Below are 27,570 nucleotides of genomic sequence, written 5' to 3' on the forward strand. Positions count from 1 at the left end.
TTTGTTTCTTCCAGAATTGAAGCTGTAAAACTACAAATGGTTCTTCAAATGAAGCCTCCGATGCAGTCCATGACTAAGATCTACTGCGGACCCCTGGACCAGCCTGCTAATCCATGCTCTGATGTTGGTGACATCGAAGGCACCCCTCCCAAGGAAATCTCAACTGCATGACCCCTACTACACCTCAGTTCAGCAGGAAGCAGTTAGAGCAGTCATCAGCCAACCTCCTCAACAGCACTTGGATTTTCCTGTTGTAAGGGGGGACTGAGAGACAGGACTAGCTGGATTTCCTAAGCCAACTAAGAATCCCTAAGCCTAGCTGGGAAGGTGACTGCATCCATCTTTAAACACGGGGCCTGCAATTTAGCTCACACCCGATCAATCAGGTAGTAAAGAGAGCTCACTAAAATGTTAATTAAGCAAAAACAGGAGGTAAAGAAATAGTCAATCACCTATCGCCTGAGAGCACAGGAGGAGGGACAATGATAGGGATATAAACCCAGGCCTTCGAGTCAGCAATGGCAACCCCCTTTGGGTCCCCTCCCATTTTATGGGAGCTCTGTTTTCACTCTATTAAATCTTGCAACTGCACACTCTTCTGGTCCGTGTTATGGCTTGAGCTGAGCTTTTGCTTACGGTCCACCACTGCTGTTTGCTGCTGTCACAGACCCACCACTGACTTCCACCCCTCTGGATCTGGCAGGGTGTCCGCTGTGCTCCTGATCCAGCTAGGCACCCATTGCTGCTCCCGATCAGGCTAAGGCTTGCCATTGTTTCTGCATGGCTAAGTGCCTGGGTTTGTCCTAATTGAGCTGAATAGAGCTATAACACTCACTGCATAGCCTAAGATTCCATTCCTTGGAATCTGGGAGGCCAAGAACCCCAGGTCAGAGAACAAGAGGCTTGCCACCATCTTGGAAGCGGCCTGCCACCATCTTGGGAGTTCTAAGAACAAGGACCCTCCCCATAACAATTGTGCTTACTTTATTTGGTCTTCCTGGTTCCCCTCTGAGACAAGCTTTTTTATTTTTTGTAGAGACAGAGTCTTGCTGTGTTGCTCAGACTGGTTTTGAACTCCTAGCCTCAAATAATCCTCTCACCTTGACCTCCCAAGTATTGGGATTACAGGTGTGAGCTACCCTGCTCGGCCCCTCTGAGATAAGCTTTAATATCCCCATTTCAAAATGAGTAAACTGAGGTTTGGAGTGGCTAAAGTGGTTCATTTATTCCTTCGTTCATTCATCTATCTATTCATTTATTCCACAGACATCTGATTTAGCAGCTATCCTACATCAGACAGGCTGACTCTGGGCATACGAAGATGATGAAGACAAAAATCCCTGTCCTCACAGTCCAGAATGAAGGACAGACACATAAAGATAAGTATAATACAAGATGGATCATGAATTGTAGCTAATATTTATTGGGTACTTACTAAGTGCCAGTGACTGCTGTAAGCTCTTGGTGTGTTTTACCCCTTCAGTTCTCCCCAACCTCTGTTAGGTACATGTCTCATAGATTGATTCATAGATAAGACTGAAGCCTGGTGATTGCCTGCGGTTTTATAAGTAACAAATGGCACAGCCAGGATGAATACCCAGTGGATGGGTATTAGTGCCAGAGGTCCCACTTGGCCATCAAGCTCTACTGTCTCTTGATGATAAAGTAGCACACGGGGCCGTAAGTGGGTGGGGGAGGCTAACTCAGTCTGGCGTTCACGGTGTTCAGGGGAGATTTCCTGAAAGACTAAGGAATTAGCTAGACAGAGGTGAGTTGGGGGGAGGCAGGGCCATCGCAGGGGAGGGCCAGACGTGGGAGCCACCTCCCGGAAATCTACACAGCATCTAGGCCAGGCAGGGACCGGAGCGTGTTTGGAAGGTGCAGAAGCAGGCAGGACCCAGCCTCGAAAGGAAAGTGGTCCGTATCCTAGAGATAGCTGCAAGTTTGAAGGGTTTTACGCAGGGGAGAGACTTGGTCAGATTTTTAGAAAGATCAGCGGGGAGCGGGGTGAAAGTGGACGGAAGGACAGAGACAAGCACTGAGGCAGTGAGTGGGGAGGAGAGGAGAAATTCAGGAAGTCGAGTTTTCCCGATGATGGTTATTCGGGGGTTAAGTAGAGGACAGGGAGCAGTTCTAGAGGACACCCAGCTTCTGCTCCTAATCAGGGGGATTGGCGTGATCAGATGAGGTCAATATTGGATGTCAACCCAATCTTCTGGCGTCCAGTCCGTGCCCTTTTGCCTCTTGGCACTGCCAGCAATAATGCCCGAGGGCCACCGGTGAACCGGGCTTGCAGCCTCCAACCCCACCCCTCCGACGGCTGCGACGTGCAGTGTATCACTCTGGGCACCAGGGGGCGTGCCCGCACACGCTCGGGCCGCTCTGGCCCAGCCCATCTCAGTGGTCGCGGAAGGTGACGTGGACACGGAAGTGGTCGTCGTCGCGGCACCGGTGGGAGCTAGGCACGGGGCTCGGAGTGCGGCCGGCAGGCGGACGGGCGGAGGCGGTCTCGCACCGGCGGCGACGGAGGGCTCAGGCGTCGTTGTTTGGGTGGGGGGCCGCTGAACTGACAAGCGGCATTTCAGCTCCTTTCACCCGCCAGTCGGAACCCCCGAGCCGGGGCCCGCTCAGCCGGCGTTACCATGACCAAGGCCGGTAGCAAGGGCGGGAACCTCCGCGACAAGCTGGACGGCAACGAACTGGACCTGAGCCTCAGCGACTTGAATGAAGTCCCGGTAAAGGAGCTGGTCAGTATCGTCCCGCGAGACCCAGGCGCCCACTTTCGCCTGGCGCTGGCGCCTGTGTGGGCCACCTACTTTCCGAAGCATCAGTTTCCTTTTCTTTAAAAAAAAAAAAGCAGGGTGGTGGGACTAAGTCCCCTGGGAGGCCGCGTCCAGCCCAAGGTTCTTCCCAGGATGTACACGTGTCACTTTGGCGCAGTTCCAGAGCATAGGGAAGATCTGCTTCTCTGGCCCTAGACTTTTTACAGGCCAAGAAACGAATCTGCCACCTTTGGGGGACTTTCACAGCGCCCAGCTCCATGCCCGACCCAGAGTAGGAGCCCACGGAGCAGTTACTGGATGTATTCGAGAATGAATGAGTGACTCGTTCCGGGGGAGTAGGCCTCCTGGTAGACCTGGGTGTGGCTCAGAACCTGGCTCTTCTAGGAAGCTGGCAATTCCAGCTGGCTGCCCGAGCCCTGAGGCAGCCTACCTCGAAGAAACTAAAGTCTCCCCCCAGCTTGGCTGGTAAAGTCTCATCCCAATTCCGCTGAAACTGGCGGGAGTCTCCTTCGCCCCTCTCTCCCCCAACCTTTCTCCTGTAAACTGAGGCTTAGGGCTCCAGGAAGATTAGGCATCTAGTTTTGTCAACGTGGAACTAGTTCCCACATCCCTGCTTTTCTCACTCCGTTCCCCCTCCCACCCCCGCCAACGCCCTACTAGACTCACTTCGGGTGACCCGCACTTTGCTTTCTTACGTTGATAAATTACATTTGCCTTGGGCCCTGGGCCCAGTCTTTCTTCCACAGTGGACGGGTATGGCGATGCTTAGAACCGGGTTTCCAGCCCCTCCCAGCTCCATTGCTTAATTGCTGAGTGCCCTTGGCAAGCTAGTTAGCCTTTATGCTTAGATCTCCTCATTTATACAATGGTGATAATAGTTTCCATCTCATACGCTTAATGCGAGGTTAAATACCATTGTAATGGAAAATGCTTGGAAGGTGCAAATACTGATACTCATAGCTGGTATTGTGGTTTTTCCCACTGTAGTATTTAAAACTGTTTTAGGTGGTCAAACGTCACTTTACGACTTTGTGACAGAAAGTGCAGTTTGCCAGAGGATCCTTAACTGAATATTTGCCTTCTTTTCTACCCCAGGAAGATAGATGGCCAGCCTTATTTCAACCTGCCCTAGGACTGCTCTCTGAAACCATGTACTCCAGGCATCTGAACAGCCCAGCATTAACCTTAGGGAGAAAGTTTTGCTGAGCTTGTCCAGCCTGGACACCATGGGAAAATAGAGTGGGATGTGAGGGCCCTTTTTTTTTTTTTTTTTTTCAGACGGAGTTTCGCTCTTGTTGCCCAGGCTGGAGTGCAATGGCGCGATCTCGGCTCACTGAAACCTCCGCCTCCTGGGTTCAAGCGATTCTCCTGCCTCAGCCTCCCGAGTAGCTGGGATTACAGGCATGTGCCACCATGCCTGGCTAATTTTCTATTTTTAGTAGAGACGGGATTTCTCCGTGTTGGTCAGGCTGGTTTTGAATTCCTGACCTCAGGTAATTTGCCCACCTCGGCTTCCCAAAGTGCTGGGATTACAGGCGTGAGCCAATGTGCCGGGCAGGGCCTTGTTTTTTCACTCTGTCATTCACTCTGCTACTTACTGGATCAGTCATGATTCAGGGAACATGTATGAATATTGAGTACTTGTTCTGAGGAAGGGCCTGAACTGGGGAGTATGGAAATTGCAAAGCTCTATTAGACACTGTCCCTGCCCCAAAACCTAATAAGAGGGACGCTGGGTAATATTTATTTTTAAAGTGCTAGGAATAATGTCTAAGAATCTAAATTTTGCTTTCCTTCCTTCCTTCCCTTTTTTTTTTTTTGGAGGTGGGGTCTCACTGTGTTGCCCAGCCGGCCTCAAACTCCTGGGCTCAAGCGATCCTCCTCTCTCAGCTTTCTGAGTGGCTGAGACTATGAGACTACAGATGTGAGTCCCTGTGCCTCGCCTAAGGTTTCCCTTCTTGGATGTTGTACAGCCACGTCCCTTCTGTTTGCATTCTTCCTTAGATCGTGGTTGACTGGCTCATTTTTCCTCTTATTCCCAGGAATGTTACTCTTTACTGCCATTTTAAAAAGGCCTTTCCTAATCATGGGAACTTTCTCTGGAAAATGCTTCATTAACAGATGTCACTGAATTGTTCCAGGTGTTAGTCTGACAGGTTTTTCTCATCCTCTTTTACCTAGGCTGCTCTTCCAAAGGCCACCATCCTGGATCTGTCTTGTAATAAACTGACTACTCTACCGGTAAGACTGGCATGCAGCCATGACTCCTTCTGGTGCCTCGGATGCATCTCCTTCCTGTTTCGGGGGTGGATGGGGGGCGGGAGGGTGTCATAAGGCATAATTTCAGGATAGGCCTACAGGCAGGCTATAGCTAAATCTGAGTGTGTAGGGGAGGCATAGTGGAGTGGAGTGGTTAGTCTCAGTGGGAAAGGAATTGAGATGGAGGCCTCATTCTTCAGAACAGTGATAAAGTAAGGCCACAGAAAACTAGACTCAATAGGATGCTAAGTAACTTACTGGGCCCTTCTTTTTTCTACATTATTTTATTCCTCTGAAAAATAGTTTACCTCCCTACTGCATAGAGGATGCGGAGACCATTTTGTAAGTTGCTCTGCATTCCAGGGAGAAAGCTGTGAACAGCTTCCTTGTGCATCTTTTGGTGGGGAGCAAGAAAGAATGTGATTTTATGGGACTACCTTATCATTATTCTCCCAAAGGACTTGAATTACTTGAGATTTGCTCAATTTGGTCAGCACATTCAGTCTATAATCAAATCCTTTTGATTTTTCTTGCACAACATCTGCTAGTTCTCTTTCTGCTCCACTTGTGTAGACAGTGGATTCATTCAGCCCCTCACCCTCTCCGACGTAGCAGTGCTCCTGCACGGTCAGGCCTAAGTGGGCTATTGTTGCCTCTTCCACCCATCACTCTAGCCGTGCCACTCCTTGCTGTACTCCAGAGTAACTTCCTATTTGGCCCTGGCTGTGGCTCAGGGATCAAGTTCAGAAGCTGGCAATGTCCTCATTGGATCATTAGTCCACTCACCTCTCAGTATACTCCTAGGCCTTGCTCATTGTCCATGGTACCTTCCCACAGCTCATCAAAAACTGTTTCTAACATTCAAAAAGCATCTGAGATCCCACTTCTTCCAGAAAGTATTTTGTGTTGAATAAAAGAAGAATATGTTGGGAGCTGTGGTTCATGCCTATAATCCTGGTAACTCAGGAGGCTGAGGTAGGAGAATCACTTAGCCCAGGAGTTTGAGACCAGCCTGGACAACATAGCAAGACCCCACCTCTAAAAAAATAAAAATAAAAGCAGGGTAGCAATTCCTTGCAGCCACACTTCTATTGTACACTTTGCCAGATGGTCATTCAGCCAAGTGCACTTTTGAATCTGAGCTTGTTCTGTTGTCTGTACTGACAACTTCCATTTCACTCTGCACTGCAGATCCACTGGCAGAGCACGAATAGTGCCTCATTAGCTGAAGTTGTACCATCGCTTTCAGATGAGTGCTTAGCAAAGGTTTAATGTCAGGGGGATGTTTTGACCTGTGTTGAGAAAGAGCCAGGACTTGGGTAGGCTGGGCCCCAGCCTGTTCAGTTAGTTATTCACAGGATGTCCGTTGAGCATCTGTGTTAAGTACTGTGGTAGGCGCTGCAAATAACAAGAATCAGACTGAGGACTCCAGGAGTGCCTGATCTTTTTAAAATGCATGAGCACACTGTTTTGACAGATCCTATCAATGGTGAGCATAGGGTGCTGTGGAAGGACAGAATGGGTCCCACACCACTTCAGGAGCAGTGTGGAGGGTGGGCTGGAGCAAGAACTGAGGATGAAGAAATAGTGTTTTGTGCCTACTTTGTGCTAAGCCCTTTTCCATACACATCTTGGTAATTATCACCAGGAATGGCAGGTGTTCTCTGCATTGTCATTTGAGGAAGAACGGCTGCTAACAGTAGAACCAGGATATTTGCAGGGGGTACCTCTGACTTGAGGGCTTCCAGACTGTTACACCAAAGTGTGTGAGCCCAAGGCTTAGATGAGGAGTGTCCAGTCTTGTGGCTTCCCTGGGCCACATTGGAAGAAGAAGAGTTATCTTGGGCTACACATAAAATACACTGATGAGCTGAAAAAAGAAGAAAAAAAAACCTCGTAATGTTTTAAGAAAGGTTACAAATTTGTGTTGGGCCACATTTAAAGCTGTCGTGGCTTGTGTGTTGGACAAGCCTAGCTTAGTTTCTGTCTTTGGATCCTAGTCGGATTTCTGTGGCCTCACACACCTGGTGAAGCTAGACCTGAGTAAGAACAAGCTGCAGCAGCTGCCAGCAGACTTCGGCCGTCTGGTCAACCTCCAGCACCTGGATCTCCTCAACAACAGGCTGGTCACCTTGCCTGTCAGCTTTGCTCAGCTCAAGGTAACAATTCATGAACCAGTGTTTCATGGCCAGGTGTGGCAGAGAACTCAGGGACTCTGGAGCACGGCCCTGAGAAAGACTGACAGAAATACCCCCTTGTTGTCCTGCCTCAGATGGCGCTTCCTACAGGTGGAACACAGAGGGGCATTCTTCCTGCTCATTTTATTCCACCCTGAAGGTCTATGTATGTGAACTTGGGCTTAACAAGCCTCTTTGCCCATTGCCCATCTCTTTAGAACCTGAAGTGGTTGGACCTGAAGGATAACCCCCTGGATCCTGTCCTGGCCAAGGTGGCAGGTGACTGCTTGGATGAGAAGCAGTGTAAGCAGTGTGCAAACAAGGTAAGCAGCAAGCTCCCAGTGGCGCCTTATATACTCCCCTGGGATTTCTCCTCCTCCTGTTTTTCCTTCCTAGGGCACCTGGAGCTTTGTGTGGAGTTAAGCATTCAGGTCCCAGTGAAATATGTCCACTATGAGCCTGTCAAGCAGAGACCTTTGTTTCTGCATTTACTTTATTTTTTTGTTTTTTATTTGTTTTGAGACAGAGTTGCTCTGTTGCCCAGGTTGAAGTGCAGTGGCACAGTCTCAGCTCACTGCAGACTCCGCCTCCCAGGTTCAAGCGATTCTCCTGCCTCAGCCTCCTGAGTAGCTGAGATTACAGACACCTGCTACCATGCCCAGTTAATTTTTGTATTTTTTAGTAGACATGGGGTTTCGCCATGTTGGCCAGGCTGGTCTTGAACTCCTGACCTCAAATGATCCGCCCACTTTGGCCTTCCAAAGTGCTGGGATTACAGGTGTGACACCGTGCCCGGCCTGCATTTACTTCACAAGTCGCAGAACAAGACTTCTCTACTGCAGTACTTCCTCTCTTAAGAAGCCAGGAGCTTGCATGATGCAGCATGACACTGTGTGGACAGTTGTTTTAACAGTACCAGGGGGTTAGGGGCCATGGCCTTTCTGAGGCACAGTCGTAGGAATGTTGATAATAAAAGTGATGATAAAGATGTTACAGCTGTAAGTTTATAGCTGTAAGCAGACACGTCCTGGGCAGACCTGGTATTTGATTACAGTTGAGTCATCTGACATAGGAGTGAGGAACTGAAAGCAGCATGCAAGACAACCATTGTCTGTGGTCAGTAGCCTGGAAGGTGTCGTACCCTGCCTATTAAGAACAGCATTATACCTATCTTAATAACTCCAACTATAGTCACTTTTTCCCTCCAGCTTTGGAACAGATTGCTGCTGCTTCAGCTGAGCACCAAATGACTGACTTGGCTATGTTTAAGGTGCATGTTGAACAAAAAAGACCTAACTTTAATTACTAGATTTCATGGGTGAATGATGAGTCTCTGGTGTCTCAAGTAGAGAGTAAGAGAGTAAGATACTTCTTATCATTAGCTCAGGGCTTCTTATATAATCTCATCATCTGTATCATCACTTATTATAATAAATCAAGTACAAAGTTAACACAACCAAGTAGCTAAGACAAGAGTTTTCCCTTAGATGAGAACAGTATAAATGATCAGTGAAATCCTCTTTTGAAAACTGGGTGCTGTAGGAGTGATGTCTGTTCTGAAAACTGACAGTAGCTACCACTGATTACTCTTTCCTTGTCCTGGATGCTTTCCATGCACCATCTCACAATCCTCAGAGCCCTGAGGAGTCAGCATTACTTTCATTTCTCTGACACAAGAAACCCTTAGCATATACATACCTTTCATTCATCCATCCATCCATCCATTCAGTAGATGATATGTGGAACCATAGGAAATTGATGATATTCTACAGTTTTTGACATACAAAAATAATTTTTATTGAGTACAAAGGCCTTTTGTATTTGCGTATGTCTTTCAGCCAAAGCTCCAGGCAACGTAGTGGATGTGGTAACTAAAGCCATGGTCCCTGGCACAGCTGTCCTGGAGCTGCAGCACACCTTTAGGCTTTGTAGGGAAATGGCCTGGGCTAGTCAGAATCAGGTTGCCTGTCTGCAGGAATTAGTTTAGGTCTTACTAGCTCTGTCCAGGTAAGACCTAAACCCTGGTGGGTATATGGGTTAGTCTTAATCAGCTTGGTACATATTAAAGCAACTTCTAAAAATGATTTGTTCAGTGTATTCATCAAGTGCTTACTGTATGCTGTGAACTAGGGTAGCTAGACAAAAATTTACCCTCCAGGAGTTCACAGACTCCAGACTATGAGAATCTGTCCCATTTCTGCATTGCCTGTGTTTTCAGATAATTAATTTTTTTTTTTTGAGACGGGGTCTTGCTCTGTCACCCAAGCTAGAGGGCAGTGGCACGCTCTCAGTTCACTGTAACCTACACCTCCCAGGTTCAAGCAGTTCTCCCACCTCACCTTCCTGAGTAGCTGGGATACCACCTCGGCTAATTTTTGCATTTTTAGTAGAGATAGGGTTTCACCATGTTGGTCAGACTGGTCTTGAACTCCTGATCTCAGGTGATCCACTCCCCTCACTCCTCTTCCTCAGCCAACACCCTGGACTCTCACTGCATCATGGCAACGGGACCCATGACTTCTCCACTGCCTGAGTGCCCTGAGCCCTAACTCTGGGTCCAGACCTGATTTCTTTTCTTTCTTTTCTTTTCTTTTTTTTTTTCTTTTTTTTTGAGACAGAGTCTCGCTCTATCGCCCAGGCTGGAGTGCAGTGGCACAATCCCGGCTCACTGCAACCTCCACCTCCTAGGTTCAAGAGATTCTTCTGCCTCAGCCTCCTGAGTAGCTGGGATTACAGGCGCACACCACTACGCCCAGCTAATTTTTGTATTTTTTAGTAGAGATGGAGTTTCACCATATCGGTCAGGCTGGTCTTGAACTCCTGAGCTCCAGCGATCTGCCCACCTTGGCCTCCCAAAGTGCTGGGATTACAGGCGTGAGCTACCGTGCCTGGCCCAAACCAGGCTCTTGAAAGGAGATCCTTTTGCTGGTCTGCTCCTGAATACTTCTTATGATAGGTGTGTGCTTGTCTGGAGGTATGCCTGTCTGGAGTTTTCTAGAAATAAGAATTAAATATGAATATACATGTCTGTCTCATGGGCATGCATATTCAAATGTAATTGTTAAGTGCAGTAGTAAAACAAGACCCTTTTGCTAGTAGTTTGGGTTTTCTTCTTTTTTTCTTACGTGGTAAAAATAATAAGCAACAGTACTTATTGAGCACATATAATGTCAGAGATTATACAAGGCAGCCAATACAAGTTATATTATTTATTCTTCACAACACTCCATAGAGGTGTATCTTATCTCTGTTTTCTAGATCAGAAAATTGGCTCAGAAAGGTTAAGTCACTTGCCAAGGTTATACAATAAGGGGTAGTCAGGATTGCCTTGGGCTCCAAGCTTACACTCTGTCCCCTACAGCCGAAGAATACCAGCTTAAAAAAGATACAAACAGAAAAGGTCTTTACCTACCCCACACACCATAGGGAAAATCATTGCGATTGTGTGGTTAGAGGTCATCCATGAGCGAGTTGATAGGGATCTGGGGAGTTCAGAGTGCCGAGTACAAGTGTGCTGTGTGTAGGCTTCTCTCGGAGCTTTCCTGTGCATGTGGTGGAAGTGTGTGGGACAAGCTCTGCCCTAGGAATGCAGGGGACTGTGCTTAGGTCTTAGCTGTGCTGCTTTCTGGCCATTAGCAGTGGACAAATCATCCTATGAGTCTTGGTTTTCTTCCTTTTGAAATGGGAATCTGCCATTCCTCATGTATGTATTGAATGCCTGCGATTAGCTAAACTCTGTGCTAAGCATGCCCTGTGGGATACCTACAGACCAGACAGCGGTTCCTGCCATTAAGGAATCTGCCATCTTATGACCAAGCCAGATAGGTAGCAAGTGGTTACAGTGTCCTGTGTTGAATTCCACAGGAGTAGATGGAGTGGGACTTAAGGTAGCCAAAGCAGGGGCAGTCAGGAAGGCGTGTTGGAGGAAATGCTGCCCCCAAGTTGTTGTTGAGGGTTATATGGAATCATGCATGTGAGAGTGAGTGTAAATGGCAGAACTTTTTACAGATTCAAGTTGGCATTGTGTTTCACTTTTTTCTGGCAGTTTTAATGACCTGGGCTCATATCACTCTTCTCCAACTAAGGTTGGCACAGTAATTTTAGGATACAAAGATACAATTAACTCCATTAGTTTGGTGGTGGTGGTGGTGATTGTTTTGAGATAGGGTCTCACTCTTCACCCAGGCTGGAGTGCCATGGCGTGACCACAGCTCACTGCAGCCTTGACCTTCTGGGTTCAAGTGATCCTCTCTCCTCAGCCTCCTAAGTAGCTGAGACTACAGGCATGTGCCACTGCGCCTGGCAAATTTTTTACATTTTTCTGTAGAGACAGGGTCTCATTATGTTGCCGAGGCTTGTCTTGAACTCCTGGGCTCAAGCAATCCTTCTACCTCAGCTTCCCAAAGTGTTGGAGTTACAGGTGTGAGCCACCACATTCAGCCTAACTCTTTTAGTTCTACATTGCTATCATGATAATCTGGGAGCCTGAAAACAGTCTGTTTTGAGACTTCCCTGAGCAAACGTGACTGTGAAGAGCACTACTTTTCCTCCTTTCCCTTTGCAGGTGTTACAGCACATGAAGGCCGTGCAGGCGGATCAGGAGCGGGAGAGGCAGCGGCGGCTGGAAGTAGAACGTGGTAGGTGGCTGTCCCTCTTGTAGTTGTCTTTCAGGTCCTCATCCCAGCCAGTGGATTCTCATGCTTCAGGAGCTGGGATCCAGTAGAATAGTCATGAAGAGCAGTAATTGGGTGGTGGGGGGACAGTATTGTGGTGGATGGTATCATCTTTATCTGATGAATCTCTCTTCAGTCCTGGCTTCTCTGCTGAGCTCTAGAGGCAGTCAACTGCTTATATTTCATCTCTGCTTGGAAGGTTAATAGGCACTCATATGAAGTGTGGCTAAAAGAGATTCCTGATGGCCCTTCAGTCCCTCCTAGTGTTCCCTATAATAGGAAATCACTTTCCCTGTAGTTATTCAAGCCTGAAATAGGAAAGATGTTAATGACTCCTTTTTTTCTGTAATTCCCACATCCAGTCTGTCAGCAAGTCCTATGAGGGACTGTTTCTCCAGCTTCGGTGCCATCTCTGTAACCAGCCACCATTCTGGCACCACCACAATGCCTTCTAGCATATCTCCATGATGCTGCCATCTCCTTAAACTCAGTCTCTTCACAACAGTCCGGGAGATCTTTTTAAAACATAAATAATTATGCTGCTGCTCGCTTAAAACCCTCTGATGGCATCCCACTGAACTTAGAATGAAATCCAAACTCATTGACAAGGAAGGCCAGCAAAACCCACCTTGGCCCAAGCTTGCTTGCCTGCTCTCCACCGGCCTTGTTGCACACACGAATGAGACTGTGCCATTAATTTGAGCTTGAATACACCAACTGCAGTCTCAGGGGCTTTGCTGGGTTTCCTTTTCCCTTAGTCTCTATGTGCTGGCTTCATAATCCCACATCTCTGCTCAAATGTTGCCTTAGGTTAACTGTAACCCTTTTAGAACCACTAGACCAGAGTAGCCATTCTACCTTCACTTTGTCATACCCTGTGCTAGTTTCTTCTCTTTTTTTTTTTAATTATTTTTTGAGATGGAGTCTCACTCTGTTGCCCAGGCTGGAGTGCGGTGGCACGATCTCGGCTCACTGCAACCTCTGCCTCCTGGCTTCAAGCCATTCTCCTGCCTCAGCCTTCTGAGTAGCTGGGACTACAGGTGCCCCTCTGCTAGTTTCTTTAGGGCACAGATCACTGTCCTCTTTATGTTCACCTGTTTATTGTCTCCTTTAGAAAGTAAATGATATAGGCACTGGAACGTGGCCTGTTTTCTTCATTGCTGCATCTCAAGCACTTAGAATAACCCCTGGCACATAGTAGGTGACTGGCTGGCTGATTTCTGAGCCCCTCGCTGGAGGACTCCTGTGGTTCAAGAAAGGATATGTACGGTAGTGATTACAGGCAGTCCCTGAGAGCACCATGCCAAGTTACAGCCATCCCTTATTACGCATGGCCACTGTGGCAAGGCAGGCCCATGTTTACTCTGAGCCCTGCTGCCTTCACCTCTCAGTGGCCCGTGTTCCCTAGAGGCTGGGTGGAGTGTGTTCTTGGCATTCTGGTGCCCAGCTGGAACTTGGAGCTTGTTTCTACATGGAGAAGCAGTGGAAAGCTACAGTATTTACAGTAGTACTATTCAGCTACATTATGGCTAACATGGGCTTTTAAGCCCTAAAAGGACATTTAACCATCATTTGTGGCATTCTGGCTTTGGAAAAATGTATTTTAGACTTCCAAATAACTAATTTGGAAATGCATTTTTAGAACCCAATAATTTGGAGGTTGTAATTTGGAAGTGTGTAAACATGCTTGAACTGTTGAGTAAATCTGAATGTGTTCCTGTGTTCAGTTCTCAGATTCATGAGTTCAAGTCTAGAGGCTACTCTGACAAACTATTAGGCTTATTTGTTTTTTAAGACTAGTCAAGTGCAGGCTGGTCCTAGTGCAGTGGTGTTTACAACTAACTGATCACAACCAGTTAGAGATTTCTTTCTTCCTTCTCCACTCCCACTTCTTCACTTGACTAGCCTTTAAAAAAAAAAAAAAAAAAACAGAAAGCAGTCAGTGCAATAGTAAGAAGGTAGGTTCACTTTTTAAGAACAACATTGCCATTGTTACTTTTTTTATTTTCTTTGAGGCATGGTCTCACTGTGTCACCCAGGCTGGAGTACAGTGGCACGATCACGGTTCACTGCAACCTCTACCTCCTGAGCTCAATCAATCCTCCCACCTCAGCCTCCCAGGTAGCTGGGACTACAGGCTTGCGCCAGCACACCCAGCTAATTTTTTCTTTTTTTTTTGTAGAGACAGTCTTGCTATGTTGCCCAGGCTGGTCTCGAACTCCTGGCCTCAAGTGATACTCCCAGCTTCACCTCCCAAAGTGCTAGGGTTATAGGCATGAGCTACTGTTCCTGGCCTCATTGTTTCTAACCCCAAACTTGAGTGCTCATTTTCTGTTCTCACTTGTCCCCCCATGCCACATTCATTTCTGAAGCTTGGGAAGATGGGAGTCCCATAGAAAACTGCCATGGCTTTTTCTCTGCATAGCTGAGTGCTAGAAGGCTATCAGTTGCTATGCCTTCTGAGTTAGTACCTAATTCTAGAGGAGCACCACTTACCCCTCACACTTTGCTTAGGTCCTCCTTGTTATGTTACCCTAATTTCTCTGCTGCTTGAGGAGAGGAACCTCGTAATCAGAATCCATTCAGCAAACCCTGAGAGCAGCTGCTTTTGGGGAGGGCTACTTCCAGGAGCAGAAAGATGACTGTTTCCTTTGAATATTTCTTATGTGAACCATGGCACCAGGGTAAAGGTGGCAGAATCTGTACTTTTAATCACTTGGGAAAGCAAACTGCTGGAGTGTTTGAGAGAGAAAAGTGAAATTTTGGTATATTTTGTTGTAGAGGCAGAGAAGAAGCGTGAGGCCAAGCAGCGAGCTAAGGAAGCTCAGGAGCGGGAACTGCGGAAGCGGGAGAAGGCGGAAGAGAAGGAGCGCCGGAGAAAGGAGTATGATGCCCTTAAAGCAGCCAAGCGGGAGCAGGAGAAGAAACCTAAGAAGGAAGCAAATCAGGCCCCGAGTAAGTTTTCTGCCTGTTGTAAGGTTCCAGCAGGGGTACAGTGGAGACACTTATGTTTCCAGGCATAGATGACTGGGTGAGCAGGCCTGCACACCTTAGTCAGATACATTACTCTCTAAAGCTTGGGAGTGGATGAGAGGTTTGGTGCCAGGGAACGGGGGGCTCTCCTAGGGAGCTAGTGCCCAGCTTGCTTGTTTCTCCAGTGCCCACATACTTCTGTGCGGGTATTTTGATCAGATATGTCTTGGAGCATTCCCGGAACAGAGTCTCACCTTTTTTTAGAGGTGAGGTTCTAAAATCATTAAGAAATGCAAAAATCACACACGGTCAAGTTTACTTTTTTTTTTTTCGAGACAAGAGTTTCACTCTTGTTGCCCAGGCTGGAGTGCAATGGCATGATCTCGGCTCACTGCAACCTCCGCCTCCCAGGTTCAAGAGATTCTCCTGCCTCAGCCTCCCAAGTAGCTGGGATTACAGGTGTGCACCACCACACCTGGCTAATTTTGTATTTTTAGTAGTGATGGGGTTTCTCCATGTTGGTCAGGCTGGTCTCAAACTCCCAACCTCAAGCGGCCTCCCCAAGTGCTGGGATTACAGGTGTGAACCACTGTGCCCAGCAAGTTTACTCTTAAAAGTGCCTTACAGTCAGGTTCTGTGGCTCAGGCCTTTAATCCCAGTGCTGTGGGAGGCTAAGGTGAGATCACTTGAGCCCAGGAGTTTGAGACCAGCCTGGGCAACACAGAGAGACTCTGTCTCTACATAAATTTAAAAATTAGCCAAGTGTAGTGGCACACACCTGTGGTCCCAGCTACTTGGGAGGCTGAAGCAGGAGGATCATTCAAGACCAGCCTGGGCGACAGTGAGACCCCTCTCTGCTTGAACACGAGAGGTGTCATTTTCCCTGCATTCAGGGAGGCATATTGTATAGAAAACACATCTTTGTGTTTTACCTGAATATGTCTGGTTGAATTTCGTTAGTGATGTGGCTCCATATGCTGCAGAGGATCAGATACCCTCTGGGTGAAAAGGGACCCCTGAGGGAGAGGCAGGTGAGGGAAGGAGCTCTGTACAGAGAGTGGAGGCCTGTGGCCCTACCCCTACTCACCCTTGTCTTGAGCAGCACAAGACCACAGGCCTCCACCCTCCTGATCTCACTGGTTTTTAATTTCCTTGTTGAAAACGAAGATCATACAGGGTAGTAATAAGGATTAAATGAGGAAGCAGGGTCATGCAGTTCCTGGCATTGTGGATGCTCAGTCAAGTTTTTTAAAATTTTGTCTAAAAATCTCAAAACCAATTTTTTTCTTATTTATTTTTTTTTTTTTTGAGACGGAGTCTCGCGCTGTGTCACCCAGGCTGGAGTGCAGTGGCGCGATCTCGGCTCACTGCAAGCTCCGCCTCCCAGGTTCAGGCCATTCTCCTGCCTCAGCCTCCGAGTAGCTGGGACTACAGGCGCCCGCCACCACGCCCGGCTAGTTTTTTGTATTTTTAGTAGAGACGGGGTTTCACCATGTTAGCCAGGATGGTCTCGATCTCCTGACCTCGTGATCCGCCCGCCTCGGCCTCCCAAAGTGCTGGGATTACAGGCTTGAGCCACCGCGCCCGGCCTTTTTCTAATTAAAAATGTAATATGTTCATTGCAAAGAATTGAGAAAAGATATCTATCTATCTAGATACATATATCAGAAAATGGCAACCACCTGTACTCCCCCATTCCTAGCAATCATCACTGCGTACAATATGGTGTATTACCTTTTGGGCTTTCTTTTTATATACACATTATATCATAATGACAATAATGATAAATCCTGACCCTGCTTCCCCAAGTGGACAGTACTCTCAGCGCTGGGTGCCTTCTGATAAGCCCCTCCCTCTGCGATCCCAAGAGGTGTGGATCACCATGTTACCAAGGAGAACTTAGGACCCTGAGGGCTGTGAGCTACACGAGACACACAGAATGAGTCCCAGTTTCAAGATCCAAGGGAAAAGGTGTTTCTGTTTCGGTCTCTGGAGACATTTTTTGTCTTCAAGTCCTGGAGAGTTTTTGCTTGAGGAAGGGATGTAGGTAGATCTGTACGGAGGAGACTAGCAGAGATTGGTATAGAGTGGGTCTCCTCTGACTGAACTTGTTTTGTCTACTGTTACTGTTCCTCCAGAATCTAAGTCCGGCTCCCGTCCCCGCAAGCCACCACCCCGGAAGCACACTCGTTCCTGGGCTGTGCTGAAGCTGCTGCTGCTGCTGCTGCTATTTGGTGTGGCGGGAGGGCTGGTTGCTTGTCGGGTGACAGAGCTACAGCAGCAGCCCCTCTGCACCAGCGTGAACACCATCTATGACAATGCAGTCCAGGGTCTACGCCGCCATGAGATCCTCCAGTGGGTCCTCCAGACCGACTCTCAGCAGTGAGCTTGTCCCCAGCACCTGCTGCCTCCCAGCCTTGGAGTTTGGATTCCTATGGAATTGGGTTCTGCTGGACACAACCTCTTTTTAGCATCAGACCTACCTGCCATCATCAAATGGCTGCAGATTGGGTACATGAGACCTCCTCTTTGTAGGACTTCTTCGTTCCTTAGTCAGGGTTCCCTGGTGGAATGAGGAGAAATGGGAGGTGACGGCGGGGGGAGCAGTTACCTGCATGCCTAAAGGAGTAGGCTTGGGGGTGGGGAGAGAGAAAACATAGCCTTTTCTAGTTGTTATACAAAGCTATGTAAAGGCAAGGCTCGTTTCTACTAAATGGTCAGCTGTCACTACATTTATACTTTTGTATGCCACAAACCCTTTCTTTCATGCCTCCCTGGGGAATCAGGGCAGATCAGGAGGAAGTTTTTGGGGACTAAAACACCACACTCAGTAAATCCAGTCTAAATTATGGGGTAGGGGTATTCCTGTTTTCTTCAGGACCTCAGAGATATAAGCATTTTAGCAGCCACACAAAATCTGTGGCTATGAAAGGGACTTCATGACCATCCAGTCCAATATAACACTTGCAGACAGAGAAACAGGTCTTCCATGACTTGCCTAGTCTCCTAGCTAGTTTGAGGCAAAACTGGATTCCCGCTCTGGTATTCTTTTTTCCCTTTACATCATTTTCCCTCCTTTATAATGTCCTGAGAGACTAGAACTCACACCAGAATTGATCATTCCTCAGGCGAAGCATAGAATCTTTCATGGTAGACAGATTTCATGACTCAGAGATAGAAATCTCTTGCTATCATCAGGTCATGGCAGCTCCTGTGGAGTCCTGCCCAACTTATGTGGCTTCCATAAAATGGCAACAGTCCAGGCTCCTTGCCTCAATTTTAGAGCATTAATTCCCTAATTGCCAGTAAGCAAGGAGGTGGATCTCTGCAAACCTACACTGTCTATGACAGCTCTAGTTGTATTTGGTGTGACTAAATACCTCAAAGGCAACCTGCTTTTGCAGGTTTTGAAGTGTCAGCTTCATAAGACACTGAGGTTTAGAATTGTTTGATTCTAGACCATAACTGAAGGGAATAAATGGAAACAGGAAATGAAGGGAAACAAGTAGCATCATGGAGCTGAAAAGTGGTGCATCACCCAATGACTAGCACAAACAAGGATCGCGCTGTCCATTCTCTTGTCTGCTAGAGTAAGCATTTTCTTGCCTCCTTTGCTTCATCTTTTCACAACAGCTGGATAGAGGGATCAGAAATGACTGTGTCATGGTGCTCATTCACTGCAGACTCCCAGTTGCAAGCTCCTTGGCTCCCCCCGGAGGGAGCAAGAATCTGTCATAATTCAGAGACAGAGGGCCTTTTAACCCTAATGACCTTTTGCATGGGACTGCCACTCATGACTGTCCTGATATTGGAAGAAAGGACTTTGTTAATCTTCTCCCCCATAGCTCTGCTGCGTAGGTCTACACCTTACTCAGAATCACTACACATTCCTTTAGTCTTCCTCCAAGCTCCAGAGCCATTGGTACAAATGCTTTATTGAAACTAAATACATAATACATACAATGAGATGAAGACAATATAGAAGTCTGCATAGTCATCATAATCCCGTTCCTTGGCCGGTTGAGGCAGCTCAGTGGCTGAGCCCAGTCAAGCCAACCCACAGCTTCACTCACGACTTCCAAGATTTGATGCTAATTCTTTTGGATTTCTACAGTTATTAAATACGTGTCTGAGTGGACTGTCTTTGTTCCTTTGTGTTTTGAGGGTTGGCTGGGTAGGAGTGGGGGTGGTTTGTGACTGAATTTTTGCCAGGAGAGGAACATTAAATGCCAAAGGTAGGTGGCAGTATTTCAGTCTCTGCCCCAGCTGACAGGCAGATCTTCACAAATAACAAGACCCAGGAAAGACTGGGCCTCACCTAGGCTTGTATTTCAGGAGGTACTGCCAGTCTCTTCATTGCAGTCTGGCTCTGAGGTTGGGAAGGTGGAAGTTTCCAGCTTTTCATCCCATCCCTGAGGGCTAGAATCAGTCAGCACTATCTAAAGAGAGATGTGGCTGTAAAGTGGTCATCTGAAGGTAGATACGCCTGGATAGCTCTGGTCCAACGCGGCGAGAAGTGGATGTCACACCTTCCCCACGGCGCACCTGTATGTCTGCGAGCAAATTCTGGCGTTCTTGCTCCGAAAAACACTGCCGATAAGCCTGGAAGTGGTACATGACCTCTTAATATGGTACCATCCACAGTGATCCCTTCTCCATGAGCATGGAGGGTTCTATGCTTGGCTTGGGGCATGAGAACCTGTCCTCCCTCCCTGGGTCAGCATTAGCAACTCTGATCTTAGCAGACCTGCACTGCTGACCTGTGAGGCCTTTGTGGGCCCTCAACAGTTGTCCATGGAAATCTGGAGGCTCACTGAATGCGCAGGCATTCTCACTGAATGCGCAGCAGTGACCCCTGAGCCCTGGAGTGGCATACCTGTACCAGGAGCTGTGGGGAGGGATAGGCATCCACAACTGCACTGGCCGTTTCCAGGCTGACTCGGTTCAGCTGCTGAATCTGTCTCCTCCAGACCAGTGCGAGACCCCTGCCAGCACGGTCCACCTTCACCCCTCCAGCCCAGTCACTCTCCACACAGAAGGAGAAGGTAGTTTCATCTCGGAGTTTCCTGCAACAGCATAGTTGGAGAGCTGCAAGTTGCTCATTACTCTCTTACACCTGTTCTCTCAAGTGGCAACTGAAAAACCCACCCACTGACGTTGGAAGAGGTGGGCACCATGTTACATCTGGCCTTTTTGTGCCTTTGACAATTTGCTCACTTTGTTCCCAGGTATAGTGCCAGTTGCTAATTAATTTAAAAACTACGTCTAGTCCATTTTCGTAGAAGAAAAGGTACCAGATTCTTCGATATTTGGCAATCTGGAGTCTATTTCTGGTTCTTCTCACTGCTAGGACCTTAGACAAGTCAATCTCTTCAGGCCTCCGTCCCCTCAAGTATAAAATAAGGGACTTGGACTGGATTGTCTCTGAGGTCATTTACTTATTTTAAATTCTGACAATGAACACTCCTTGAACTAAGTAGGCTAAAAATTTCCTTTCCGAGTGCTTATTACATTGTGATCTGACCTGTAATGAATCCTGGTAACTTGGCCTATGGTAACCTGGCCTATGATGTCAGCCTGTAGAACACATACTTACACATAAGCGAAAGCAGAATATTTGAAAAGGGGCTAGGCTTGAGGACTCTTCCCAAGAATCCCCAGCATGAGGTCAGCTCCTTCTGCCTCCAGCTTGAGAGACAATGGGCTGACTGCAGAGATGAGGGGAAAGGGACATTTGCTTTGACTGCAAGAGCCATGGTAAAGGACAAGGCCCAGCGTGGAGGCTGGACTTGCTGGGGTTACTCACTTGAAGGGCGTCTCAGCCACAGCCTTTGTGAATGCACATGTGAAGTCAGCCAGTTCTTTCCAGCTCTGCACAATTTGAGCCTGGGCTTCTGTGTGTAGCTGCAGATCCACCAATGCCTAGAAACCCAAAAGCAACGATGGACGGGAGGGTAGACAGAGACTAGCTGCAAGTCACTGTCCACTAAAGCCACACCACAGCCCCTTGGCTCCCTGTTTGGCACCTTCTCTCTTTCTCAGTGCCAAGACAGAAAGCAGTATGCAGCAGGCATTTTATTCTTTATCAATAGGAAGTCTCAGGTGACCAGTGAGTACCCAGCCCGATTCAGGCAACAGGATGTTCTTACCTCTTCAGCGTCTACCCTGGATACCATGGACCCTATGCTGGCCTCTGGTTGTTTCCGTTGCTTCTCCTTGGTCTGTTTATTTGTTCCCTGTTTCCCTCTGCTTGGAGGATTCTGAGTGCTGGTGCAGGGGAGGAAATCAAAGGACAGCAGCTCCAGGCTGAAGTCAGGCAGAAGATGCGGAAGAAGACTGGACCAGAGCATCCCCCCGGGCTTGTTAGAGACAGACTACCTTGCAGAGTGACATACATCTGTGAAGAATAAACTCACCCCTCTTGGCCCAAGAGCTGCCCCTTTTAACATGAAATCACCAGGGCAAATCCAAACCTGAAGCATTTCTCCTGATCCACAATCACCAGTGACAGAGCTTTCCCTGCTGTCCTTGCTGTGATGTCAGTTACAAAGCCCTGAAACGTTTCCTTCCCTTTCATAGTGCTGTCCAGCCTTCCCTGCATGAAGGGGCAGAAACTGCATTAATACTTGCTTCCTAGTAAGAGTCAGCCCTCTGTTCCATGTCCTCCCACCCTCTGGCTTGGCCCACCTGCTTTCCATTGTAGATCATGGACACAAATGTCTCTGCCCGGAGCAGCACCAGGACTGTTGGCTCCTCTACCCAGTCCTCTCCGTCCTGCCAAAGTACCCGGAACACAGCCCAGGGAAGGAGGTCAGCAGGTAATGAGCACCTGTGAGAGTGGCCCAGGTCTTCTGGGTGAATGAACTAACTCCCACCCCTTATGCATTATCCCTCTGGAATGTCATTGTGGCAAGAAACAGTGTTGCTATCCCTCCCAGCCCTCAATTGTTCAGTCTTGGTGCCCTGCATCTCAGAGACAGTGAATAAGAATAGAACATAGCAGCCGGGCGTGGTGGCTCACGCCTGTAATCCCAGCACTTTGGGAGGCCGAGGTGGGCGGATCATGAGGTCAGGAGTTCGAGACCAGCCTGACCAACACGGTGAAATCCCATCTCTACTAAAAATACAAAAATTAGCTGGGTGTGGTGGCACATGCCTATAATCCCAGCTATTCGGGAGGCTGAGGCAGGAGAATTGCTTGAAACTGGGAGGCGGAGGTTGCAGTGAGCTGAGATCACACTATTGCACTCCAACCTGGCAACAGAGCTAGACTCTGTCTTAAAAAAAAAAACAAAAAAAACACACAGCAGGCCAGGCACAGTGGTTCACACCTGTAATCCCAGCACTTTGGGAGGGCTAGGTGGGCGGATCACCTGAGGTCAGGAGTTTGAGACCAGCTTGGCCAACATGGTGAAACCCTGTCTCTACTAAAAATACAAAAAAATTAGCTAGGCGTGGTGGTGCATGCCTGTAATCTCAGGTACTCGGGAGGCTGAGGCAGGAGAATCACTTGAACCCAGATGGTGGAGGTTGCAGTGAGCCGAGACCACGCCATTGCACCCTAGCCTGGGCAGCAGGGTGAAACTCTGTCTCAAAAAAAAAAAAAAAAAAAAAAAAAAGGAGAAAGGAACATAGCAAGTTGAAAGGGGCTGGGGCCAATTTGTTCTGTACATTTTGAATAGGGGAATGGAGGAAAGGGAAACTCTTCCAAAGGATTTAGTACAAGTAAATGACTCTGGCTTTGAAGGCAGATGCTGTGAGCTGAGTGGCCCTTACAAACATGTAAGTTCTTTTGTGACAAAGACAAGAATCACAAGGGAAACTTCAGTCTATGAGAGCGCCTCCCGTTTGTCACAGGTAGGGCATAATCAAAGTCAAGAATGCCTCAAGGCCAACAATCCTCCAGTAGTACAGTATTATGGAGTAATTGGGGAGCAGGACTTTTATAGAAAGTTTTCTGACTGGGTCCCTATAAGCAAAGCAAGACCTATAGGTCGGGGGAGCTCTGGGTTCTCATTCCCGTTGTGATCCTCAATAAGGCTTTTAACTTTTCTGGGCCCCAGTTTCCCCACCTGTGATGTGGGGAGAAGTCCTACCCTACAGGATGACTGACAGAAACACAAGAGAGAATGTGGGAGTGCCTTGAGAGGGTAAGCTGCTCTATGAATATAAAGGCTTACTAATACCCCCAGAGTAAAAAGTGTGGGGAACTGTCCTGTGTTACTGAGAAAGTTATCAGATCCAAAAAAGAAATCAGAGAGAGGAAAAAATACTTTTTTTTTTCTTTTTTCATACAAGATGCTTCTGGTGAGATAAAGAATCTTAGTGCCAGACAAGGTGGCTCACACTTGTAATCACAGCATTTTGAGAGGCCAAGGCAGGCAGATTGCTTGAGCTCAGGAGTTCAAGACCAGCCTGGGTAACATGGCAAAACCGCGTCTCTACCAAATATACAAGCTCCACTCTACGATCTCTACAAAAAACACAGGGCCCACATGTCTTCTGGCTCCCAGCTGGGTGTCACCAGCGGGGAACCCGAGGAGAGGACTAGTGGGAAGGAGGAAAGTGAAGTCAGGGTATTTTTCCCCTGGCTCCCTCCCAGCGGGGTCACCTAGGGTTTGCCGTCCCCCTCTATGGCAGCTCATAGCTTCGCTCAAGGTGATCCTCTCTCCATGTCTCTCTCCTGGATTCTGTTAACCACTCCTTCCCCTCATCCCTTCAGGCATAGGGATGGTAACAGCTATGCCAATGGTTCTCAACCGGGGGTGATTTTTCCCCACAAATGACATCTGGCAATGTCTGCAGACATTTTTTTTGTCATGACTGAGAGGGGTACATTAGTAGATAGCGGCCAGGAATGCTGCTAAACATTTTGCACATCACAGGACAGCTCCCAAAACAAAGAATTCTCCAATCTAAAATGTCAATAATTCTGAGGTTGAAAAACCGTAAGTTGTGCTGTTATTACTGTGAGGTACCATGCTGTCACTAGTAGTTTCCTCGTACCCTGCCCATGCCTTGGCAAACAGTCCCTTTATTCAATCTTCCTTCAATTACCCTGAGTTGAATGTGCCATCTCTCTTCCTGCTGGGGCGCTGACTGCTAAGTATCCTTTAAAATAAAAACATATTTATCCTGTAACTGCAAGGGGAGGAGGAGGAAATGTCAGCCAGAAAACCCCTACCTCAGACGGCCCAGCCCTTCTCCTCCAAGTGACACTGCAAGGCACAGCCTGCGCCTCAATCACACAGCGGCACTGCATGGACTGCAGTGCTCCCAGGAGCTGGCCCCCACCTTCCATCTGTAAAAGCACTGCAACAGATAGAAAAGGGACTGTCAGTGGGTGGTCCAGAAAGCAGATAACTCAGCACAGGACAAAGATACATGTGAGGACCTGGATCTAGCACCACAATGACGTATTTTAAGCATTCCTCTGGCCTCTGGGCTTTCATCCTGGTAACCAGTGCTGCATTCTTTCTTTCCTGTCGTCTCAGGGTGCTTTCCTTCTGCCTTGCTTGTCTCTGCTGCCGGCATCCCTGTGAGCCTCTTCCCTGGACCTTCTGACTCTGCTTGGTTTTCTTCTGTGGTGGGAGGATATCAGAATTTGCTTTGGTTACTACCAAGCTGCTGCTCTGGCCAGGGCAGGTAGAGGGGTAGGCTGGAAGCTGACGGCATGGATCTAAGATCAGGTCCTTGTTATCTGCTGCACTCTTCTCTGGGGTATCATGGAGAGGAACTTCAGGGATCTTTGGAAAGGGCTGCTTTTTCCAGTCACATGATACACCTTCATTATTTTGATGATCCAAAACACTTTTAATTGGGGAGCTAGAGTCCTCAGGGCTCGGTTGCTTGTAGGTCAGAAACTTACATGTAAGCCTTTGAGCCAGAGGAATAAATTCTTCTTCATCTTCACTTTCACTGCTTAGCAACCTGACTGGCTGCGTTTGTGTGACAGTTTCAGCTGTGTCTGACACAGGTGGTGAAAGTAACCCTGGTGTTGGAGGACAGGAGGCTTCAGAATCTGAGATATCAACCACTACAATCTTCTCCTCCCTCTCAGGCTGTCTCCTCTTTGTTGAAGATGGTTCCTTCTTCAGAAAGGCGAATGTTGGCAACTCCTCAGAGTCACTATCACCAGAATCTCGTGAGGGTGATGACTTCCTTAGAGCCATCAGTATGTGCTATCAAATAATTCCCTAAAAGGAAAAGAGACATACGACACAGACTAGAGCATTCAATTCAGTCCACCAGCTGTGTTCCATAGCCAGGCTTTATGACATAAATATAAGATACAGAGAATACAGAAACAGAGAAATATGACATGGTCCCAACACATTCAGTCTGGAACTCTAACTCTTGGTAATCTAACAGGAATCCTCCTCAAATTCTTTCCAGGTCAAGTTGAGGTATAAACAAAGTAGAGTTACCATTACAAAATTTTAATGGGGGGAGGTGGTAACAAGATTTAACACCTCCACCCCCTTGTTGATCTTCACATTTGAAATGGAGATGTCAAAAGTTATTCTTTTTTGAGATGGAGTCTCGCTCTGGCACTCAGGTTGGAGTGCAGTGGCACAATCTTGGCTCATTGCAACCTCACTCCCAGGTTCAAGCGATTCTCCTGCCTCAGCCTAGCTGGGATTACAGGCGCCCACCACCACGCCTGGCTAATTTTTGTATTTTTAGTAGAGACGGGTTTTCATTATGCTGGCCAGGCTAGTCTTGAACTCCTGAACTCAAGTAATCTGCCCGCCTTGGCCTCCCAAAGTGCTGAGATTACAGGCATGAACCACCACAGCTGGTCAAAAACTGTTCTTTTTAAAAATTGAGACATAGGCTGGGCATGGTAGCTCATGCCTATAATCCCAGGACTTTGGGAGGCCAAAGCAGAAGGATCACTTGAGTCCAGGAGTTCAAGAACAGCCTGGGCAACACAGTGAGAACTCGTCTCTACAAAAAAATACAAAAATTAGCTGGGTATGGTAGCTCACACCTGTAGTCCCAGATACTGAGGAGGCTGAGGTGGGAGGATCGCTTGCGCCTGGGAGGTCAAGGCTGCAATGAGCTGTGATTGTACCACTGCACTCCAGCCTGGGTGACAGAGTGAGACCCTGCTTTAAAGAAAAATAAAAATAAAAATAGAGATATAATTTGCACAGCACAATATCCTTTTAAAAGTGTACATTCAGTAGTTCTTTAGTATATTCACAATGTTGTGCAACCATCATCACTATTTTCATCACCTCAGAAAGAATTCCTGCAGCCATTAAGCAGTCACTATCCATTCCCTCCCTCTCCCCAGCTCCTGGCAACCATACATCTGTCTCTATGCATTTGCCTATTCTGGATATTTCATATAAATAGAATCATACAATATGTGGCCTTTTGTGCCTTTTTTCACTCAGCATGTTTTCAAGGTTTATCTGTGATGTAGCCTGTATCAGTACTTAATTACTTTTCATGACTTAATAATATTCCATTGTACGGATACGCTACATTTTGTTTATCCATTCATCACTTGGACATTTAATTTGTTTCCATTTTTTGGCTATTATGAATAATGCTGCTATGAACACTGATGTACTACTTTTTATGGGGGTATGTTTTCAAATCCCTTTCGTGTATATACTTAGGAGTAAAACTGCTGGGTCATATGCAAAGCTAATCATTCCTGGAACATTTACTAACACTGTAGGTATGACCCAGGAGGAGACATGTAACCTGCCTAGGCCTCAGTTTCTTCCTTAGTAAAACAGGGATGATAACAGCACCCATTTTATTAGGTGGTGAGAATTAAATAAAATAATGCATCCACTGCGCTTAGTACAGCATCTAGCACACAGCTGGCTGAATAAAGTAAGTTGAATGACTAGGGAGGGGGCCTCATCTCTGACCCTTCGCTGGGCCTCCGTTGACATCTGCAAATGAGGGGAGTGAGACAAGCGGGCCCCTGTCCGACAAGCTCTGCGCCTCTCAGGCTGGCGGTCCGCTGCAGAGGCTCCTGGACGCCCTAGCCACCAAGCCTCTGCAGATAGGTGCTCAGGAGGGAAGTCCCGCCTAATCCGCTGGCCTGCAGCGGGGTACACTCACCTGCAACTTCTCCCGCCACTCTTTCAACTGCCACGCAGGGCCCGGAAGTAGATCTCCTGATAGCGGAAGTAGAACCTTTTCGAGACCGGAAGTGAGTGAACGCAAACATGGCGTCTGTGGTGCTGGCGCTGAGGACCCGAACAGCTGGTAATGGGACGCAGTAGTCAGAGCGGGGCGAGGCGGGGAGGCAGAGTGGAGCTCCAGCAGGGAGGGAAGGAGGTGATACTGATCCCCGCGGAGGACCCTGGATGCGAGGGGAAGTGTGTGGGCCACTCCAGGTTTGAGGGACGCTGTCGCTGGTCACGTGACACATCCTGGGTAGAACCATGAGTGGGGGAGTTGGAGGAGCACTTGGCCTTCCCCTGCCTCAGGAGCACGGACGGCTTCCTTGGCGGTTGGGGGTTTGGGTGGATCCTTTCTCTGTATGAGTGTTAGTAACAATGGCACATTAGTGATGAAAAAATTAATCTATTCATTCAACAAATTGAGGTCTTACTTTGTGGTAGACACGGCGGCAGGTGTTCAGAAAATCAGCAGAAAACGTGAAGACATGGCTTCTAGCCCCCGAACGGTTTTCTCTGGTGCATAAGCCAAAAAATGAACACATAAAGTAGT

General features: G+C 47.8%; 3 protein-coding genes across 6 annotated transcripts in view; 2 read left to right on the forward strand and 1 right to left on the reverse strand.

Annotated features, from left to right (window-relative positions):
* Positions 1-19,003, forward strand: LRRC59 (leucine rich repeat containing 59). 2 transcript variants are annotated; one of them, XM_021929005.2, is made up of 8 exons: positions 1-327; positions 1,267-2,747; positions 4,965-5,024; positions 7,043-7,201; positions 7,438-7,542; positions 11,784-11,856; positions 14,674-14,847; positions 17,004-19,003. In XM_021929005.2, the coding sequence occupies exons 2-8, from the start codon at positions 2,643-2,645 to the stop codon at positions 17,249-17,251; spliced, it is 924 nt and encodes a 307-aa protein (XP_021784697.1). In that variant the 5' UTR covers positions 1-327; positions 1,267-2,642; the 3' UTR covers positions 17,252-19,003. The 2 variants fall into 2 exon arrangements, with proteins under 2 accessions (XP_021784697.1, XP_021784698.1); XM_021929006.2 differs by having other exon boundaries at positions 1-253.
* Positions 18,781-27,013, reverse strand: EME1 (essential meiotic structure-specific endonuclease 1). 3 transcript variants are annotated; one of them, XM_003912734.2, is made up of 9 exons: positions 26,956-27,013; positions 24,260-25,061; positions 24,050-24,177; positions 21,553-21,639; positions 21,339-21,460; positions 21,015-21,132; positions 20,672-20,787; positions 19,742-19,931; positions 18,781-19,467 (listed from the first exon to the last, which is right to left on the reverse strand). In XM_003912734.2, the coding sequence occupies exons 2-9, from the start codon at positions 25,035-25,037 to the stop codon at positions 19,291-19,293; spliced, it is 1,716 nt and encodes a 571-aa protein (XP_003912783.1). In that variant the 5' UTR covers positions 25,038-25,061; positions 26,956-27,013; the 3' UTR covers positions 18,781-19,290. The 3 variants fall into 3 exon arrangements, with proteins under 3 accessions (XP_003912783.1, XP_031513420.1, XP_021784694.1); XM_031657560.1 differs by lacking the exon at positions 26,956-27,013 and having other exon boundaries at positions 21,015-21,171; positions 24,260-25,437; XM_021929002.1 differs by lacking the exon at positions 18,781-19,467 and having other exon boundaries at positions 19,814-20,573.
* Positions 26,977-27,570, forward strand: part of MRPL27 (mitochondrial ribosomal protein L27) — a 5,964-nt gene continuing 5,370 nt past the window's right edge. The window contains exon 1 of the mRNA XM_003912732.5: positions 26,977-27,102. Within this exon, the coding sequence (XP_003912781.1) occupies positions 27,063-27,102 (40 nt within the window). The 5' untranslated portion in view covers positions 26,977-27,062. The remainder of the gene's footprint in view (positions 27,103-27,570) is intronic.

This window comes from Papio anubis, chromosome 17 (genome assembly GCF_008728515.1).
Source record: "Papio anubis isolate 15944 chromosome 17, Panubis1.0, whole genome shotgun sequence".
Lineage (NCBI taxonomy): Eukaryota > Metazoa > Chordata > Mammalia > Primates > Cercopithecidae > Papio > Papio anubis.